Source organism: Anopheles coluzzii, chromosome 3, assembly GCF_943734685.1.
Source record: "Anopheles coluzzii chromosome 3, AcolN3, whole genome shotgun sequence".
Lineage (NCBI taxonomy): Eukaryota > Metazoa > Arthropoda > Insecta > Diptera > Culicidae > Anopheles > Anopheles coluzzii.
In genome coordinates, this window is record NC_064671.1 from 83096712 (window position 1) to 83115918 (window position 19207).

A 19207-nucleotide genomic window follows, 5' to 3' on the forward strand; every position below is an offset into this window, starting at 1 on the left:
AGATAGCAAGAGGTGAACAAAGGGATGACATTTAAAACCGTCGCCGGAAAGGGAAGGACGGCTTTCGCCTTGCTGGAAAATGAATTGAAGTGGAGCTTTTGTTCAACGTATTCGTTATGCGGAAACACAGTATCATTTCCTGTCACAGACAAGCCTTCCTTCCCGTCACAATGAGTATCATTTTCTTCGTAACATTCCCGCCCTATCTACCACTCTCTCTGTTCACTTGGCAACTTTCACGCAAGTTGCTTTAGTTACGTTAAGAGGATTCCCTCTCCTGTCTGGAATGCAAATAAAGTGAATTATTTACTAATAATCATTATATGTCCTTCTCTTTCTCATCCTTTCCCTAGGTGAAGCTAACGAGTCCTTATAGTGTGTGTGAGTGTGTATATGTGTGTGTGTGTGTCGTGGTCCTTCCGGTGTCTCCATCACCGAAATGTGCGTCCGTGTTGATCGATGAGCGGCGAGCGTGAGTGAGTGAGAGAGGTTCGTCCTCCGCCGCCAGCACGGGTCGCTCCTAGCGCGAAAGATGAGCAAAGTGTGCGAGTGTGCTCCAAACGGTTGGCACATAAAGTGAGCGCCAACATAATCCCAGGTTTTGCGTCTGTCAGTTGCTAGCCAACGCAAAGAAGAAGAAAAAGAAGAAGCAAATCAAAATCAAGTTTGTGTATTGTGGGTTGCAGTTTTGTGTTTTCGTCCGTTCGAATATGTTACGTGAGGTGATGGTGCGATTGTGCCGGAGAAGAATGCCCCTCCCGACGGTGCTGACGGTGGCGCTGGCCGCCCTGGTGAGCGTTAGCCCGTGCGTTACCGGCGCTCACTGGGATCATGCCATCTTTCTGGACGACGACTACCGGCTGCTGTGGAGCATCACCGGCCAGGACATCACGTTCGAGGTGCAGGCCCGCACCCACGGCTACATTGGGCTGGGGTTTTCCAAGGACGGCACCATCTACGGGGCGGACATGGTCATCGGCTGGGTCGACCAGGGTCAGGTGCACTTTCAGGTAAGGAATTTGGAGCGATAAATCGATTCGTTTTTGTTGCTGTTTTTTTTTTTTGTTCCCCCGTAATAATTGGATCGTTTCTATACGTTACGTGATTAGCCAAACGATGCATTGGCAAAGTACAAAAACTACAAAACCCCATTTCTAGTTTGTAGCAGCATTGGTGGGGAAATTTATTGAAACATGAAACAAAAAACCAAACGCCCACTATTGTTTGGGAGTTCCCTTTGTATAATTTTCCCATTTCCAAGCGGTGGGGGACCTTGGGAGTTCTGGTGCTTGCAAAATTAGACTCACAAACAACCATAACGGGGCGGGCGCACACACAGTCGCCTGCTGAGCTTACCTTCCACCCCAATACCTGTGTGCTGGGCTGAAAAACAAACGGAATTGGATCGTTGTTTTGTGTTTGTTATTTTATATTTATTTCATGCTTGCTACACAAAAGGACACACATCCACCCGCTCTCCCAAAGCCCAGACAGTCAAAAGGACGCGATGAAAGCGTGTTGTATTTTTGTTTTTCCCGTTGTCCCCTTCACCCATGCCGTTGAACAGCGGCCTCTAATGTGTGTGTGTTTGTGGGGGCGTACCCGGGATACAGGCCGAGGACAGCGCGAATTCGAGACACAGTTGCCACACTCGGTGAAGCTTTGATTGCCTTTCCCAATACTTTATCTTCTGCTGCGATGCTGGGTGCGTTTTTGGGTTGTTGCTAAAGGAGCGTTCAGGCGGGAGGTTTTATTTTTAGGGCAATTTTGTCTGTATTATTGCGCTGTGGATAAGGAAAACATGAGTTCGGATCTGTTCAGTGTTTTTACTCGTTCAAGGACGCGCCCACATTCATTTGCTCTGTTGGGGACGCTCGATACTAAACTACGATATTAGAAGCTACTGTACAGAAATAGAACAGCATTGCAGAAATTGTCCGCTGAAGGGATGTTCAATTTTCGCATTGATTTAATTTAATTTGAAACATAAAAAGGTATGATACTTGTTTGGAGCTGTGGAAGGTACAAATATCCTGTTGAGAGCAAGCATGAAATGCCAATTTTGTTTAATTAAACGTTGTTATTAAACTACAAAAGTGCTTGCCGTTAGAGCACCCTTAAATTAGCTTTCTGCCGTGCAAGAACCTGCAAGTCATCCACCTTTGCACCGTTGCAGCTCCCTTCGAAACCATTCTAGCACTCCAAAAGCACTCCGTAGAGAACTATAAATTATTTACGGATCGTTGCATCGCACCGACTCGCCGACAGCCCGGAACTACGGCTCATCAATCGGCCAAGGCGCTCACGGCTCCACCGGCAGGCAGGGCAAAACCCCCCGGGTGATTTATCGATGAGCGCAGAATGCAAACGTTCAGCAAAATTTTTGGTCAAACCAGGTTGTGCATCCATCGGTGGCTGGTGTTTGAGTTGGTCCTCTCGAACCAGAACTTCGTACCAGAACGGCACAGACAGCACAATAAGGAAGTTGTTCCGAAATTAATTTTACCTTGATTTATTGTTATTGTTTATTGTGTTCTTTTCGGGTGATGGCGTTTTAATGCGTTACCCCCCAACAAAAAAGAAGAAAGCAAGAAAGACACTTACACAAGTTTCGTTTGTGTGGGGAGTATAACGGAAGACATCCTCAACTGGATGACTACTTTACAGCAGAGTACTATCAACAAAGCTTAGGACTGTCGGCAAGAGATCTTAACACATTTTCACAAGTCTTGAAATATTCGGCGGTCCTTATCCGGAGGCGAATGCCCCAGCTCCAAAACCGACGTCTCGCAGTGAAATTGCAATTTGAAACTGTCTGGCAAGGTGATTGCGTCGGCTGGGGCGTCATAAACATGTCCGAACGTCTTGAACGCTTCGCGCCGGGAATGCTCTTGTGAGGAACGCACATTTGTACCTCATTTCGGGGAAGCAAATCGTGTCCTTATCATCGGGCGCGCGGTACAGCAAGTACACCGCGGCCCTATCTAATCTAAACTTGTACGACAGCAATTGCTTACGACGCGGAACGAGGGGAAGCACTGCCGAGCAAATTCCGACGAATCGTACTTCTGTGAATCCTGCATACCTCACCGTCACGCCATTGCATGCTTGAGCCAATGAGATTTTACTATTAATAATTTACTTTTACGACACTCTCTCTCTCCCTCTTTTGCCAACTACCTTCGAAAAATGTACTTTTTTTCGCCCCACTCGGCTATGCCGGGTGCCTTTCTTTGTTCGAAATGGGGGATTTTCGATAGCCTCCGGGAGCCTTGCGTGGATATCGCTACAGCCGGTCCCACCCCGCCAAGAAATGGACGGGAAAGATTGAAGTAGTTCTTCGACTTCAAGAAGCAGATAAAATCATCAGCCGAGAAATGGTGCATGAACGTTACCGACGACCGAATGGGGTTGATAAAGGGGAGGGAGGGGAACAAGGAAACAAGAACTGTGTGTGAGAATCAAACCACGCAATGCCGGGAAAAGCAAAAACGCATAAAACCAACGGCAAAGCAAAAGGATACCCAGGCCCAGCTAAAGCAAGATATCCCGAGACGAGTGCCAGTAACGAGATCGGCGTAGCGTCGTCTCGTTCGTCCGTGGCGAGCTGCAGCACTGTTGGTAGCGCTTTATCGCTAGCCCAGGCAAAAAAGGAAATCGTAGTAACGGAATCATCGCTGGGGAACGGCACCACGGATTGAAGCAAATAATGCGAGGGGAAGAAAATTAAATGCTCGCTCTTTATCATCGGCCTCCGGCTTTGCTGGCAGGAGGACGCTCGCCCTCGGAGTGACGGCTTCGGATTTGGGAAGGATGAAGCTCGTTACCAAGTTATCAGCTTCTTATCGGAGACGAGACGTCCAAAAACCGGGCAACCCGGGTCCAACTAGCCGCTATGTCCGGTAAGGATTCATCGATCTCTTTTTTTCGTTTTTGCTATGTTTGCTTGCTACGAACACCCTCCCTGGAAGGCACATTTCCAATCGATTCACGCAATCGGGGAAGAGTTTCGGAACACGTAAGAAAGGTGAGAAAATAGCCAACTGAAAGGGAAGCGAAACGGAACAATCTAATTTCGAGCTGCGGTATTCCGTATGGGCGGTTGGCGCAGGAAGCAACGGGGGCTGCAATCGGACATTCACGAAAACAAGGCGTGGAATGGTGGTCGTTCCGTTTGGGGCACCATCATACCACAATCGTGGATGCGGAATGGATTATTAGCAGTCGCGGACGCAAATGTACACATTTAGTAGCATAAAAATTTATAGCTGACCAATCTGCTTATTAATGCATGGGAGAGAAGGTACTTTTACCTGCTGTGTGTGTTTCTCTCCCCCGATTCTGTGTTGTGATTGTGCTGACGCGAACGAATTAATTAGATTGCAGATGAGGCGCACGAACACCACGGTAGTTCACAAGGACTGCTTAATTTTACTCAGAATGGTGATATTGGTTCGTAGAATCGATGTGTACTTGGGCAATGCTTTTTACTGCCGAGCTCTAGTGAGCTTAGTGTGATTGTTAAGATAAAATTTTACAGCACTTGTTATTGGAGATGTATTTAAGGTTATCTTGAATACCATACCTTATCGTGCCAAAGGTGGAATTAGTTTCTTTCGTTGAAATGTGTAATAATATCAAGTACTTCATCATGCTAAGTGTATCATACCTTAGATAAGTTGTATCTCAGAAGTCTTTCAGTTATAACAGCTTAAAAAGAGCATTCAAGATGATTGAATCAAATGTATATGAGATAGTAGAACATAAAGACATCTTAATAGACAACTTAGAGGCGGAAAACCAGTGGAGAATCCAAAAAGTTTGTCGAGCTATCAGAACAGGAGATGTATTTAATATTATCTTGAAAACTTAACCAATATTACTCCATTATACTATACATTACCGTTTTGGCATAAGTAAAATCACAGCTCAGACCTCTTCTATGAACATTGAAATATGTTTATGATATCGTTTTACCCAGTTTTGCGCTGTAGGAAAATCCCACAAGCCTTCGATATAAAGGTTCTGCAATATGAACATTTCATCAGCTGCCAGAGTTGATATCTGACCGTTGTTTAGGTCGTTTTTAGGATACCGGATACCAAATTCTACCATAAGATATAGGTTCACTGTAGTGTAGTGAAAGAAAGGGGATTTTGAATGACGGAATTCTGATCAATACTTTGTTTTTATGTTTCATTGCTCATGTTTTAAATGAAGATTTAGAAATATGATGATGTTGTTGATCGCTTGATTTTATTTATATTGTCAATCTGAAATATAGAATAGTAGAAAGCAACCTTATTCCTCCATAAATTTCTCTTATATTTCGCAACCGCCGGAATTTTACCATGAAGTAGTTTTTGAAGTCTTCATGGAATGGTAATAACTCTTATATTATGTAGTCTAAATAACCTAGGAATACAATATTCTTATAAAAGATTCATAAAATGTATTGAGAAGATCTGAAATCAATATTTTTCTTTCGTCCGTTTCAACTCTAAATGGTTCTTAAGTTGTTATCAATTGAAATGCAAATGTAAGACGTGCCTTCAATCGAATAGTTTGTGGATGATCTTAGTACATTACATGCTTGAATTGAGTGACACTTCAGTGGAAAGTTTCCGTTACATATTTAATTGATGACGTCATGTTTGATTTTATCTCGTTAACTAAGTAGCTGTAGCGAATGATAGTTCGAATGTCAGGAGCATACTCGCACGAGCACGTGGATCTTTTCCAGGATTTTTCCCCATCTTCCCGATTGTGTTCTGATGAATTCAATCACATCCGAATCAGATAAAGGGTACGATCCGGAATTGAATTTTCTTTGGAAACAAACCATCGGTATCTATCCTTCTAGCGGGAGGAAAAAGGATTACCTCTCCCAAACCTTCTTCTTTCCATCTTTCACCTTACTCTTATCAAAGGATTTCCCATTTTTTCTCAGCCAAAAAAAGGACTCTCACTCACATACTTTCCGGATCCTGCATTCGCTTCTAACACACAAACTTACATAGACACACACACACATGCACATTCTGTTCTTAATGATCTAGAAATAATTTAATTTACGCTAAATTTATTCCACCAACAACAAATGCTGGCTGCAAAACTTCTGGCCCCCAAATCGCACCAGATGGGACGGTCGTCGTCGGTTGGGTGAGTTTAGCCGCAAAAATGCTTCCTGTGCAGTTAGTACATGAACAATTTCGTTGCTTTAAGTTGCACTTTTACTACGCCTTTCGCACCGTACTCACGCTGTTCGTTGGTGTGTTTGAGTGCTTAGTTCGGGGAGCTGTAATTAAGAAGAATCCTTGGTGGAGGTGGAAAACAGGCAGCATTACCCGGGAAATTCGGACCTTTTCTTCCCCATCCATGCCACAAACAAACCGATTTCTGGCGGTTTAATGCGCTGGAAATGAGTTCTTCTCTTGTGTTCATAGGGCTGTTTTTTTGTTGTTTTTCGTTACACTAATGGTGAGTCCTCGCAACCATCCGATATCGATCGACCGCCTTGTTTTTGAGTCCTTTCTGCTCGGTTCGGGAAGGTGTTTCCAACACACACGCACACATACAAACACGGCCGGATACACCGGGTACCACCGATTCTGTGAGGTGAATCGAAATTAATGAGGTTTTACTTATGGCGGTTGAGATTTATTGCTATCACGTGTGTGTGAGTGTCTGTGTTTGATACACACATTAGTTGGTGTAGTAAACGATTGAGCACGGGTCCACCAAACGGGACGGTAAAGCGGACTGATGGTGGTTACTAAGATTTCGAGTTACCTTTTTACGATTTCGAATTCGATTACCGTGCTGCGCCACCTGGAGGAACGAATCCTCGGGACCTTTCGTTAGTTCAGGAGTGAACCGGGGGAGTGTGCAAGAAGCGAATGTGTTTTTTCTTCTTTTCTATCTCACGCCCATTGCCTTCGTTTGTGCCACTCTTCTTCCCGGTTGGAATGTTCGCATTTGCGGAAATTAAGCTGTTTTATTTCGCCTGCCGCGGAACGGTTATTTATTGATGGTGCGATAACTACCAGGCGATCCTTCGTTGCTTGCGTTTTTTGTTTTGCGGAAATCGTTTCCGCAGAGTAGATTAAAAAACTTCATCGTCCTTTTTATTCCTCTGTGTGTGAGTGTGTGCTTTTTTGTCTCTTCTTTTTCGTGTATCCATTTATCCATTTGGATGATCTCTTAGTTTGATTGCATCTAAATGGCTTATAAATTAAAATAGGCGAGAAGGTGTGCTTGGACCTATAAATTGTGCTTAAATTATGCTACCGCCAAAAAAAAGGCAACGCGCATAAACGGATACCCAACCCCATCGGCCGATGTGTGAGGATTCGCTCGTTGTCGCCTTTCTGTGGATGATATCGGATGGAAAAATAATTGGATATGGGGAGGGCAGTGTGTAAGTGAACGAATGCCCAGCCATGGGAGGATTACAATTTCACACTAGATTTTTAGTCTTTTTCAGTATTTGTGTTCCTTCATTTTTATCGCCAGCACGTGTTGAAGTTGAGAACAATTTTCCACATTGCTGTGAAGGTTTTCCAATCAATCAAAATGATGGGGTTTTTTTGCCATTTAATGTGCCGAATGCCAGGGACACTATGAGCAGAAGGAAAGCAAGACGTATCGTTACAAGAGTTTTAGATTCAAAGGTTTGCCCTTTTTGATTTGGAAACAAAAAAAGAAGGATTTTTCTCCATCCTTTTTCCTTCCATTTTCATATTTCTTCAGCCAAAAAGAGGGAAATAAATGTATGCGGCCCACCTTTAACGATTGCATTGGCAAGTCGATTTTCTCGCTGATGTTCATCTTAGTTTAGCTACAACTCTTAGCGTCTGACAGTCCCTTTGGAGAAGCATTACCTCTGTTCTCTTGCTGCGTTTTCCTTTGTTTGGGAACTAATTTATGATCGGCACATGATGGAAATAGTCCGGAGAGGGAAAAAAAACGCACTCGCATCACACACACACACATTGCACCCTCGCACTTTTGCATGAAATACATAAATATTTTCAATTTTCACGCCATAATTCGTCCTCATTCGAGGCGCGGAGCAGGGATCAATGGTGTGGTGTGCGTGCGTGTCAGAAAAATGTGCCAGCCCTTCAGAACAGCCAAATTGAAGGGAAACCACGGTGGAGTGAGGGAAAGAAAGTTGCGTCTTATTATGTCACTGGCTGTGAAGCAAGCAAAAAAACAAAGAGCGGGGGAATAAAATGGAAGAAATTTCGCATAGTGAAAAGTCATTTACATAAACAATTTCGGCACCGAATCAGCGTCCGATAAATCCGATAAGCTGTTGCGTGCCCATTTTGAACGGTGCGTTGCTGCATTTTGTTTTCCTCTTCTTTTCTTCTTTAGCTTTGCTGAGGAGGGGAAGCTGAAACAACTTAAGACACAGCTAGGACGTGGGTGGCTTAACAGTGCTTGAGGGAAGTTGTTCTGAAATCGCAAGATTGAGAGAAGTGGGCTCTGGAACTCACGGATGGTGTTCGTTGCGCCAGGAAGATATTCACTTATTTATACATCTTTTAATTTGTTTCATTGATTGATTCACATGTTTATTTTCAAATACATTGAGTATAAAAAGTCGATATTGTCAACTTAGTGCAAGAATTTGTGTGAATTCTGGTTTGTTTGATTCGTTTTTCTCAATGTTTTATAGACGATAGCCGGAAGAATCATATGTTATTTACTTTCATCTTTTGTTGAAGTTTTATTTGTGTTTTTGTGAAATGAAAGTATCACCAAAAATCTTATCAATTGTTACAATCGTCGTCATTTCAATTATGCTCTTTAATTCTTATAACTAATTTTAATTTTTATTATTTGCCTTATTCTCTTGTTGATATTTCATCTATCTTTGTCTTTTGATCTTTTGATGTTTTATCTTTTTTCAGTATCGATTATATCCATGTTTTATCCGTTTTTTCTGCCAAATAGAATAGAAATGGAGAAATCATTTTTCTTCCATTCACTGAAAGGTTTTTATTCTTTTTCCGAAAGCCAAACGGGTTTCACAACAAATTTTCAGAAAGTTAGGATAAAAATGAAAAAAAAAATGCCAACCTTCGGAAAGGGTAGTATGACTTCGCGGAAGAGCAAATAAAAAATGGTGTGCTTTAAGAACACCTACACCGTGAAAGTTTCCCAAAAACTTCCAACCCCTACGACACGCGTTGCAGGTCACTTGGAAAGCGCCATTTTGTCGAAAAAGGAAGAAACCAAGCAGTAACCGTTTCCCCGGAAAACCATTCAAAACTCGGTGTTATGCTCACTAATTTCACCGGAAACGAAAAAGGCAGCAGCAGTAGCAGCAAAAAGTTCTAACAAACCCAATACGCCACCACGCTGGCAAGTAATCAAATCGGATCGTTATGGGCCAGAGCAAGGTTGGGGCCGCCGCGGGGCAGCGGGTCGTGGGTGTACCGTGAGCGACCCTTGCTGTTTTGCTGCAGAATTGTCTTATAAATTGTAACGAACCCCATCAATCAAATGACTGCCCTCGGAGGTGTGTGTGTGTGTGTGTGTGTGTGTTTGAGTGGCTGTGTGTGCGTCTGTTTGGCGCTAGAGCTCTTGCCCGTGGTGAAGCATGGCTTTTCCTTGAAGGAGTGAGAAAAGATTTTCCATTTCATGGATCGTTTGCGTTTGGCGTGGCGATACGATTTTGGAGCGTCGTTCATTTTACGTCCACGTTAAAAAAATGTATGGTGCTTTTTTGTACTACTGTGTGGTTGTGTGTCTCTATTTTCCGGCATACAGTTCTACGCAGCTTTTGTGCCACCGTTGTTGTGGGCGTCTTTGCATCAACAGTATTTCGATGAAAAGCAACATTAAACTTTAACCGAATCGCTTAAAGGATGTTATGATGTGTCTGTTTGGGAGAGCAAAGCACGCCCAAATGTATCATTGGGTGATGCTCTAGAAGTGGCGCTTTGATTTCTACCTCGAATCGAGGGCGGCAAACGCCATTTGATTACAGGTGTAATGGCAATGGTAGTAAGGTTTTTGCCCATGTTTCGAGGGAAATATTTTTCGCTTAGCTTTATTAATTGAGTGCTTGTTCTTCTGATGAAACGGCTGCTCAATCGATGGTGTGCGCACATGCGTTCTCGAAAGGAATGTTTTCCTCTCGAAACAGCTTCAGTTGTCAACGGCGCCACCAGCGCCACTGGCCGGAATTGTCTTCAAAATGATGGATGAATGTGCTTTTGATTAAGATATTTTCGCCCCGACAGAACGAAGCACACTGTAACGAATAGAGTGAGAGCGAAGAATAGCAATAGCGGCAAATCAGAGTGTTTTTGAAGAAGCTTAGGACAAAAAAAAAACGAATAGGACACATTGTCATGCGTTGCTTGTTGCGTAAGGATGTCTCTGCATGTGAGATAAGCACGCCACCAGGCTGATGCTGTGAAAGTCTGCTGGTGACAACACATGGCGTGGTGTAAGTCGTTTCGTAAGAACTCTGCTGTGTGGAAAAGCTTCAATGTTTTCTGTCTTACTGTTGCTAATGCATAGTACAAGGATGATGTTAAATAAGAGAATAATATTTTACTTTAGATTCTTTGTGAAATCTTGGTTTACATCATTTTTTCCACACACTTGCAATGTATTGCAGAAACGTGGTTTATGTTATCAATCATTCGCTCCCAAAACATTCGCCATTTAAGTTGTTATATTCTATCAACATTAGGTCAGAAAGTGAATTTTTGTGTGTATGCAGATCATTTCAACGATGGCATTGACAGTAATCTCTGCTATACAAATTCTAGTAAAGAGTAAGACAGATTAGCTTAATAATGTTAAGGCTTCATGAATCAGGCAAAAATTCGTTTGTATCCTCAGTAACACAGTCAATTGATGGATCGAAATAGGCAATGTACCGGTTGCTGGACCGGAACCGGCACTCGATTCATTTCTTCATTAAGACAAGTCCGATATCTTTGAGTTCAGAATCTATTCCGGACTAATGTAGCATTAGTTTCTCATAGTGTACTCCTTGGATTTAAGGGACCCCAGGAAAATTCAAGGGATGAAACGACGTATCTGGAATCCAAAAATCGTTGTTTTCAAAATCATGACCGATCATGTAATTAGTGAAATAATAGATACAAAAATTACCATATATTACGTAGATTGTAAGTGTTTTATTTATTCGATATTCATGTGGAAGCTCTCAGAATTATCTAAGCTTCCACAAATGTCACGTTGACATTTACAGATACATATTTGCTAAATTTAGAAATTCCCATGAAATGTTCTTGTACTAGCTAAAAGTACATGTGATAGTGATATCATATTAGGAAGAATCGTTTGTTACCTGAGTGTACAGTCACGGACTGCTAGGTTTAACTATAAATAACATAAAATTTAAGTAATAGTTACCTAGAAACTATGCTGCCTAGCAGAAGTGGGTATTGAATATTTCATTAGAATAGGTAAAAAGCTTTATGGTTATTAAGAATTAATTAGTTAATATTTCTAAATAAAGTAATATGCAACGATTCCTACCATAGAAGTGCTTTGAACTGTCGTTTCTGAATTACCTTTTCATTTGAAGCGAATAAATTAAAGCTGTGTCGAAAAGAAGCATTCATTGTACAGGAAAAAAATATACCACTTACGTTCCGAAATCAATGAACGCGCCCGTTCAAACATTCGCCCACACAGCATTCGCTCTGCCTCTCACTCTCTCTCTCTCCCAATAGTCGATCGATCGTGTCAGCTACTTCTGGGTCAGCAGGTGTGCTACGGTGCAGCAAAAGTCTGCTCACCCGAAAACACATCAAAAGCATTAACACGGTCCGCTGAGTGGGAAGCAGCAGCAGCAGCAGCAGCACAGGAAGCGAGATTTCTTTGAACTTTGTCCCTCCATCACTTGCCTCACCACTTCCTCGCTCTCTCACGTCAAAAGCACACACTGCTGGGGTGGAGAATTCAGGGGAAGAAAATAAATTTCTCTAACATCCTTAATTAAGGAGTGTCCTTGGATGTAGCCAGCGGAGACGGAAATCAAACCAAAAAGAACGAAACCCCAAAACACTCCCCGCGAAACCACTCCGTCTACATGCTTCGTGTCCGCCCCTGGTATACCTGGTGTGAAGAGCCCGCACTTTCAATATTGGAGAAATATTTTAAATTTTGTTCAGCCCTCACTCTCTCGCGTCGCTCGTTTCTAGCAGCTTTTCACACCCACCACCGGTACAAGCGGGTGGGAAACCAGTTGTGTTGGTTTTCACGCAGGCGAAACACACTTCTGCTACTCAGATTGATAATATTTTCGGTAGCAATTCGTTAAGTTGCCTTCCACCCACACGGCACGGGGTGGTGACCAGCCGGAGTATGTATAGCAAAAAAAAGGACCCGCTGGTTTGGGGTAAAAACCCCGGGCGCAGCAAAGCATTTTGTAATTCACTTCGCATTCACATTTTTTCTTTCCTTCACAGTCCCACCGCCACTCCCGCTTACGGCCTTAGTCGATGGGTTGGTGCTGTGACGCGTCCGGGTGTCCGGGAGAAAATGGAAAATAATTTTAATAATTTAAAGCAAGTATTTCTAGATCCCAGCGGTGGTTTCAAAGGTTCGGAATGGGGCGAGCTTTGGGTTTTCTTTGGGGAAAGTTTTTACCTTTAGAGGAAAAAGCAATAGCAGTACAGAGGGGAAATGATGGGAATGGAAAAGCGATGTGGTCGACCGAAAATTTACACAAAAGATGATTCTCGTCTTTGCGCCCTGTTGTGAGGAGAGGACGATGAAGATGGACGCTTTTGTGGAGAGCTTTTTTTTCTCTCGTTCCATTCTGGGTTTTAGTCCTTCGAAACCGGATTTTCGCCTCAGCTTGTTTAGTATTCATATAAGGTGTACGTGAAGGAAGCACCCAGTGCAGCAGCTTTGTACCATTCAACAAGCGTCCGACGGCCGGATGGAAATCGCAGGTATTTCCGTCCCGAATTTCCCTTCCCGGAGGTTGATCGAGCCGGAACCAATTGGATGACTTTGCGCACCGGTCTCGTCCATAACGGGGGTCTTTTGGGGCTGGACGGAAGAAGGTTAGATATGACCTACTAATTTATCATTCAAAGGCACGAAGGTACACAGCAGCAGCCTCCACATGACCCCGGGTGCAAGCATTTGGAAATGGAGAAGGTTTTGTATGTGTTTTTTGTGCTTTCTTGTTGCTCCTTGGCTTGCTGTGCCATACAGGAAGGATCCAGATTATTGGGCAATGACTAAGGCCTTTCGTGGGGCAATGGCTCTGACATCGATGGGAAAACATCGTTTGCTTTTATTCTCTATTCGAGCGTACCATGATGGGCCATTGACGATGGTGCTGGCGGTGATGATGATGATGATGTAGATCGATTTGTTTGAAAAGTTTTCCAATTCCGGTAGCGTATGCTTAAGCGCAAAAGAATAGGACAATGAAGAGGGGGGAAAAGCACGAACGGAGACCACCAGCTGGGCTACGAAGCTGATAAATTTCCAATGTAACAAATCCTAACTAACAATCAACCAGAGTGGAGGTGAAGACATTCTCACACGGCGCGCCCGATGACATCATGCATTTGATCGAAAATGTGTTACAATAAAAGCGTTCCTATGCTCAAACCCTTCCTATTCCTAGAAGCTTGTACGGTCGCGCCCGCCTGTGGGCCAATAAATCTTCCCAAAATCAAACCGTTTCGGCTCGCAAATTCACATGAATCAATCGGTTCGTGTGTCGCGCACGATAGACGTGGAACGCCAACGATTTCCTGAACAAGTTGCGTTGCGAGTTTCCAATTGATTCATAGTCGCAACCGTCCGAAGGCGAAGATTTATTTCACGAACCTCGATTGGTCCGGCGGAACTGGTTTGCGTTGCGAAGGTGATTAATCCACCGAATCGAGCGCGATTGATGAATGATGACGAGTTTAACTTTCAAAGACACATTCACGAATCTCGATCGGCGGCAGCTGCCTGTGTGTGTGTTTTCGGGCAGGCTAATTTCGGAACGGTGTTTATTATGTGTTTATTCGATCGCACAATGTTCTCAGCCGCGAAGGCTCCTACCCTGCCGCCCGTTCTCTCATGCACCGAAGTGTATGTATTCCGTGCGTTCAGGACCGGAAATGGCACATTGGACTGAAAATGGACATCCGGTACTGGGTTGGAATGAGGTTTTTCTTCTGCTTTTCCGCTGCCTTCCTGTGTGAGCGCCAACTTTTATGCGAATGGAAATATGTTTCTTCCAGGAATTGGGCCACCAGGTTGGATTTCGTGATGTGTTGGGGCGTGCTGGTAATTAATTTGACTCCACAAACATTTGCCGCCTAGACGACCTGCGAAGTGGAGAAACGCTGGTAGGGTGAATGTAAGGGACACGTGCAAATACAGGAGAAAGTTACACGATTTTATGTATTTTTGTGGTTCTGTGCACCCACCACAGGGTGGATGAAAGTTTTATTTGAACGGCTAGTTGGACGTTGTTTATAATAGTTTACCGCTGGTTGAATTATTGATTGATTAGCTAGAATTCAGGAAATTAATGTGAACAGTTTACGGTTCACGTACGAATATAATACAAATAACTTGATTACGCTTTATTGGTTTCACGTAATGGTTCTGCAACTGATCTTGAACCCATACTGGTTCTGGAACTGATATTGAGTCCACATCGGTTCTGGAGCCGAACTCAAACTAATATAGTTTCTTGCACTGATCCTGAATCTTTGCCATTCTTGAAATCAATGCTTAATCAATACCAGTGCTCGAACTGATTAAAAACCAATTCCGTTGTAGGCACTGATCCCGAAATTCTTTCCAATCTTGGAACTCATGTGAAACTAATAAGAAATGGTGTCAGTTTCATAACTATCTTAGAACAGATTCCATATTTGTATCGTTGCTGGAGTTTATTCTAATTCCATAACGATTATGATTTCATACCGGCTCCTTATAACTGATTCTTAAGTGTTACTAGGCTGGTCCAGGAAGTAATCTTGAATGCAGACTGTTCTTAGAACTGATAATGAATCTATACCGGTATTGAAAACAGAATCCATACCTTCTCTATCCATGAACTGAATCTGTATTTGTGCTAGAAATAATCCTTAGCCTGTCCCCTTCAAAGTATGTAATCCAATATCATACCTATCCAAGAACTATATCAGGCAATAGTAGCGGGTTCAAAATTTAGGTTCTATCTTTTGTGACATTTTTCATTCGATAGACATTTAAGTTGTCTTTGCCCGATTTGAATGCAGTTTTCTTTAGCTATGTAAAATGAGTTTTAAAAGAAGAACCAAACAACTTTCACTCACATCATTGCGATTGACTTCCAGTGACACATTTTTACTTTTGCACTGGATACTGCTATCAAAAGAGCAAACAAAAAAGATTAAAGACCCATTCCACGTGGAGCTACTAATGAAGATACATGGAACAAACCAAAAAAAGGGTCCCACTTCGTCCTGAAGCCAATCCAGCCAAAAAAAAAAGAAGTCCCACATATTGGCGGCTGCAAATAAAAATTTACTGTTCTACTTTGTGTGCGAATGTGCTATCGGAGTGGATAATAGAGCGACAAAATCCGCGTGGGTTATGAGGCGTCGGCCCATTCCGTTCCAATGGCTGAGATATGGTGGCGCATTTTACCATGCTGTTCTGCCGGGTCCCAAATGACCGGATAGCGATAAACGCTGTCAATCGATAAAGTTGTTTTTGTCCCCGCCTTTTGAGGATCGTTTATTTTTGAACCACATGAAAAGAGTTGACCAGAATAAAACCTTCCTACATTAGTAAGTCCTTCCTCTGAAAAAAAAAAAGAACGGAGCAACATAAAAGTAAGCTTCATTCAGGAAAAAGCTTTTCCCGAAAAACACGGAAACCACGACCGTATGCCAAAAGGATGGTAGAGTAAAACTTAAAAAAAAAAGATCGTTCCCCCCACGTTTTTGACTTCACGCCATTCCTAGCCTGGTTCCTACGCCGTCCTTTTTACAGGCACAGTTTCATAATTCCAATGATAAATGTGTCACTCGGGAGCAGCACCAATGGTGGGCAATGGCACTATCGGGAGATCGGGTTAAGCCCGAGGTGGATAAAGTAATTTCCCGACCAAAAACACAAAACAAAAGGCAGCCCCGACAAACCGTGCACAATGAGGTGGCCAGGAGTGAGGCCGTGAAAGGGTGCATACGGGCAATGTAATTAATTTATTGCTAGCGTAATCCGCCGAAGGGAAATTCGCTTTATCGGCGGGCAAAGGTTCGCTGGGGCAGAGCTTTATTTTTCGATACGGCATCCCGAAACGACCCGATACCGGTATCATCAAAATGGGCAATTGTTTTTCACTCTTTCTGATCTGATAGCGCGTTTGTACGTGTGAGTGAGTATCGATCGATTGTGGCTGACTTTATTGAAAGGAATCGATTTAAAGCATGTGTTTTAAACATCACTTCTCGATTTGTAGCGCGCTAGAGCTGCAAGAAAGTCAATTCTCTCCATTAGCTGTTGGGTTTTTTTGTAAGCTTTCGAAAAGCACGAAATTTTCCACAGTAAAGAAAAGTCCTTTTCACCCATTGGAAAAATTATGTTCGAGCACATAATATAAAATCAATAAACAGCACATTCTATGCCGTGTATCTGTGTTAGGTATATTTTTCAAGGATCTTGTGTACGCTTCATCCAACACCGTGCGTCGTCTTCATCCCGCTGCTTCCGTTCGAACCGACGACACGCATCATTGGATGTATCGTTTTCCTTCTGACGCTGGGAGTCGATTTTGGGTGTTCTGCTTCAAGCTTTACGGCTGGAAAGTTAGCTAGATCCGACAAACATGGAACGCAGACATGGGAAGAAGTGATGTTTTTTTTTTTGTTGCTATTGGCCTTTTCACCTGTCCTTGTGGCACAAGGGGCACAGAAAAAGGAGGCTAACGAGTTTTCTCACTTCCCAAAAAGATATCACCAACAAAGCGCCCAGCTTCCGCACGTGTGAGAGGAAACATCCGAGCCACCTTGAAAAAAACGACAACATTTCCAGCAAAACGCAGACAGGCGAACTCATTTCCTAGCCTGCGTTTTTCAAACCCCTTCCCGTGTCTACACCGTTCGCCCCTGATGTGGGAAAATCTAACGATCAGCCTTTTCGCTAGCCGTGAGCTTTTTTGTTGCACCACGTTTGTTCGGTATTTAGGCTTAGGGAGGTGGGCAAAACTGAGCTACCGGGGAGGGGTGCGGCAGGAGCGAAGAATGTAATAAAACTAACGTGGAAATTTATGCTTTTCTTTGTTTTCGTATGTTTTCGTCGCCGTTCAGCGAGCTATTTTGCTGCCGGAGCGGGTGAACGCGCTACCTCCCTAGTCGTTGGAAGTGGTTGTGTAACGAATGTGTGTTCTCTAACGTTTTTTTTTTTTTGTTGGCGCTCGCTTTCGAGGACCGCTTTATGCTTGGAAGTGTGCCATTTGTTGCAGGTGGGACAAAATCTGAGGCCCCGGACTGTAAATCATTAGTGTAGGTGTAGAACACAATGTTTTGGTGTCGGGTCGGGAGCAGGGTGGTGGCTTTGAGGTGGATAAAGTTTGTGCACACACAAGAGAAAAAAAAACACAAAATCGAATATTTACGATGAGTGCTTGTGTCGTGCGGATTGTGCCGCAAGAAGGAAGCTCAAGGAGCTATTGCTATTTAGGAAAGCAAATGGTTTTGTATAGAATTTGGAGAATGAAGAGCAATGTTGCTATAAAATATCATGCTCAAAATTAAGCTTTTTGAAAGTTTTGAAGTATTTCCTTTGATGCTTGATGATAAACGAAATCTAGAAGCTCAATAGATACTAAATGTAAGCTGTATTAGCTATCTCGTACAGATACAACAGCCAAACAATGTAAACATTATTTGCAGGAATTTATTTAAAGGCATTTGGGGTTTTCCAAATTCTTGAAAATATTCCAACAGGTTTTGGAATCAACTAGATATCCAATGTTCAGGAAGTCCAAAGTCTTATGCAGAGTAAATTATTACAGTTAAAAATATGTGAAATATAACATTAAACTTTAAGCCGACCTTACATATTTCTTGTTTTCTTTGGGATAATCCAAATGAGGTTTATCCTAGCAGTAATTTATATTTAAAAAATTTTGCCAAATCTTCCCAACACTCAAAAGCAAACTTAAAACACGTTTCATCTTCCAGAACTTGTAATAACTTCTTCCGCCGAAGGTCAACTTTAAAGGCATTATTCAACAGCATTAGGCAAAAGAAGGGACACGACGGCTACGTGACAATCCCTTAGACTAACGAGATATGAAAGCTGTAAAGCAAAACCCCAACCGAGACTGCCGACATGATAAGGTGTAATCAAACCCTGCAAAGAACGACAGACAGCTGGGGAGAGAGGGAGAGAATGATTTTACATAATACGTATTAAAAGTTAAAGCAGTAACTTTTGCGTCGAACGGAAGGAAAACCGGGAGAAAGAGGATTCTTTCACTCAAAAGGGACGAGATTTCTTGACCCTTATCAGGAAGACAGCTCCGTCCAGACGGACGATGGGATAAGGATTTTTCAAGAAATGTAGGTCACGCTGGGAACCGTGCCAGCTTAATTAGTGCAGCTCTTGCCGTGCTGGATTTTCGCCTCCAAGTCAAAACGCGATTTAAATTGAGAACGATGAGTGAACGAACCAGGCATTAATTATTTCCAGCTGCAGCCCGGTTCTTACGTAAGCTGTCAAAAATGTCGTACCAATTTTTGCTGTGCGATCAGGTGCGATGGTCTTGCAAAAGCTCAGGTGTATGTTTCACCGTCGGTAAGTCGGCACAGGAGCATGGGCAGTGTGTTTTTGCATCATATCCGATAATTGGTTTTCCGAAACGCTTCGGAGCTTCGTTTATGGTCAACGGAGGGCGCGGTCTCGTTACAAGGTAAACCCCCTTTTCCATTGTCGGCAAACGCACATTCTCTGCCACTGAAGTGTGTGCACTTCCTCGAAGATCAGCTTTGCGCCTTACCAAGTCGTCGTCGTCGTCGTCGTGGTTGCCTTCGGTTGCATAATTAGACTGATCGGACCCCTCGGTTCCTCTTCTTTGCCTACAGATGCACCGGCTGATGCGTTGGGGGCTTGATGCGAAAGAGTATTGTATTGTGTTATTACGCCATCATATCGAGCCATATCTCGAGGCAGTGGGGCACTTTTATGT

The 19207-nt window shown here is 43.1% G+C and overlaps 1 protein-coding gene across 1 annotated transcript in view; it reads left to right on the forward strand.

The window, feature by feature from the left end:
• The first annotated feature begins 338 nt into the window (after positions 1–338).
• The window catches only part of LOC120958170 (MOXD1 homolog 2-like), a 67627-nt gene continuing 48758 nt past the window's right edge, over positions 339–19207 (forward strand). Inside the window, exon 1 of the mRNA XM_040380772.2 lies at positions 339–1010. Within this exon, the coding sequence (XP_040236706.1) occupies positions 711–1010 (300 nt within the window). The 5' untranslated portion in view covers positions 339–710. The remainder of the gene's footprint in view (positions 1011–19207) is intronic.